A 512-nucleotide genomic window follows, 5' to 3' on the forward strand; every position below is an offset into this window, starting at 1 on the left:
ACGGTGCCACCCAGGCACGGCTACGCCCGCTGGCAGGACATCCAGAACGACCCGAGATACATGATCCTCAACGAGCCCTTCAAGTCTGAGATCCACAAGGGCAACTACCTGGAGATGAAGAACAAGTTCCTGGCCCGCAGGTTCAAGGTCAGAGGTCATGGGGGGCGGGGCTTCAAGAGGGGCGGGCTAAGGGGTTAGCAAGCAGCCACCCCCTTCCCCATACATCTGATGCGGCCCAGGCTGTCCACAGAGGAGAGTCATTTCGTCATCGACTCATGGATGCTGGGCCCCTGCCCTGGGTCAGACCCTGCTGGGTGCGTGGCCCCGCTCTGGGTGACGGTGCAGCTTGTGGGGGCTCCGCGGTGACCGTGATAAGATGAGGACGGACTGCTGAGTGGGAGGGTGTCCCTCCTCCCTCTTTTCTGCTCAGGGTCCCGGACAGGGATGGTGCTGGTGGAGAAGGGGCCAGGCCCACGCTCATTGGCCCCCCCATTCCCTGCCCCCCCCGCCCC

At 63.9% G+C, this 512-nt stretch overlaps 1 protein-coding gene across 1 annotated transcript in view; it reads left to right on the forward strand.

Annotated features, from left to right (window-relative positions):
- Positions 1 to 512, forward strand: part of CHD5 (chromodomain helicase DNA binding protein 5) — a gene marked incomplete at its 5' end in the record, with an annotated part of 98,893 nt that overhangs the window by 95,902 nt on the left and 2,479 nt on the right. Inside the window, 1 exon segment of the mRNA XM_015565951.1 lies at positions 15 to 193. Within this exon segment, the coding sequence (XP_015421437.1) occupies positions 15 to 193 (179 nt within the window).

The sequence above is a fragment of the Myotis davidii genome, unplaced genomic scaffold (assembly GCF_000327345.1).
Source record: "Myotis davidii unplaced genomic scaffold, ASM32734v1 scaffold299, whole genome shotgun sequence".
NCBI classification, from domain to species: Eukaryota; Metazoa; Chordata; class Mammalia; order Chiroptera; family Vespertilionidae; genus Myotis; species Myotis davidii.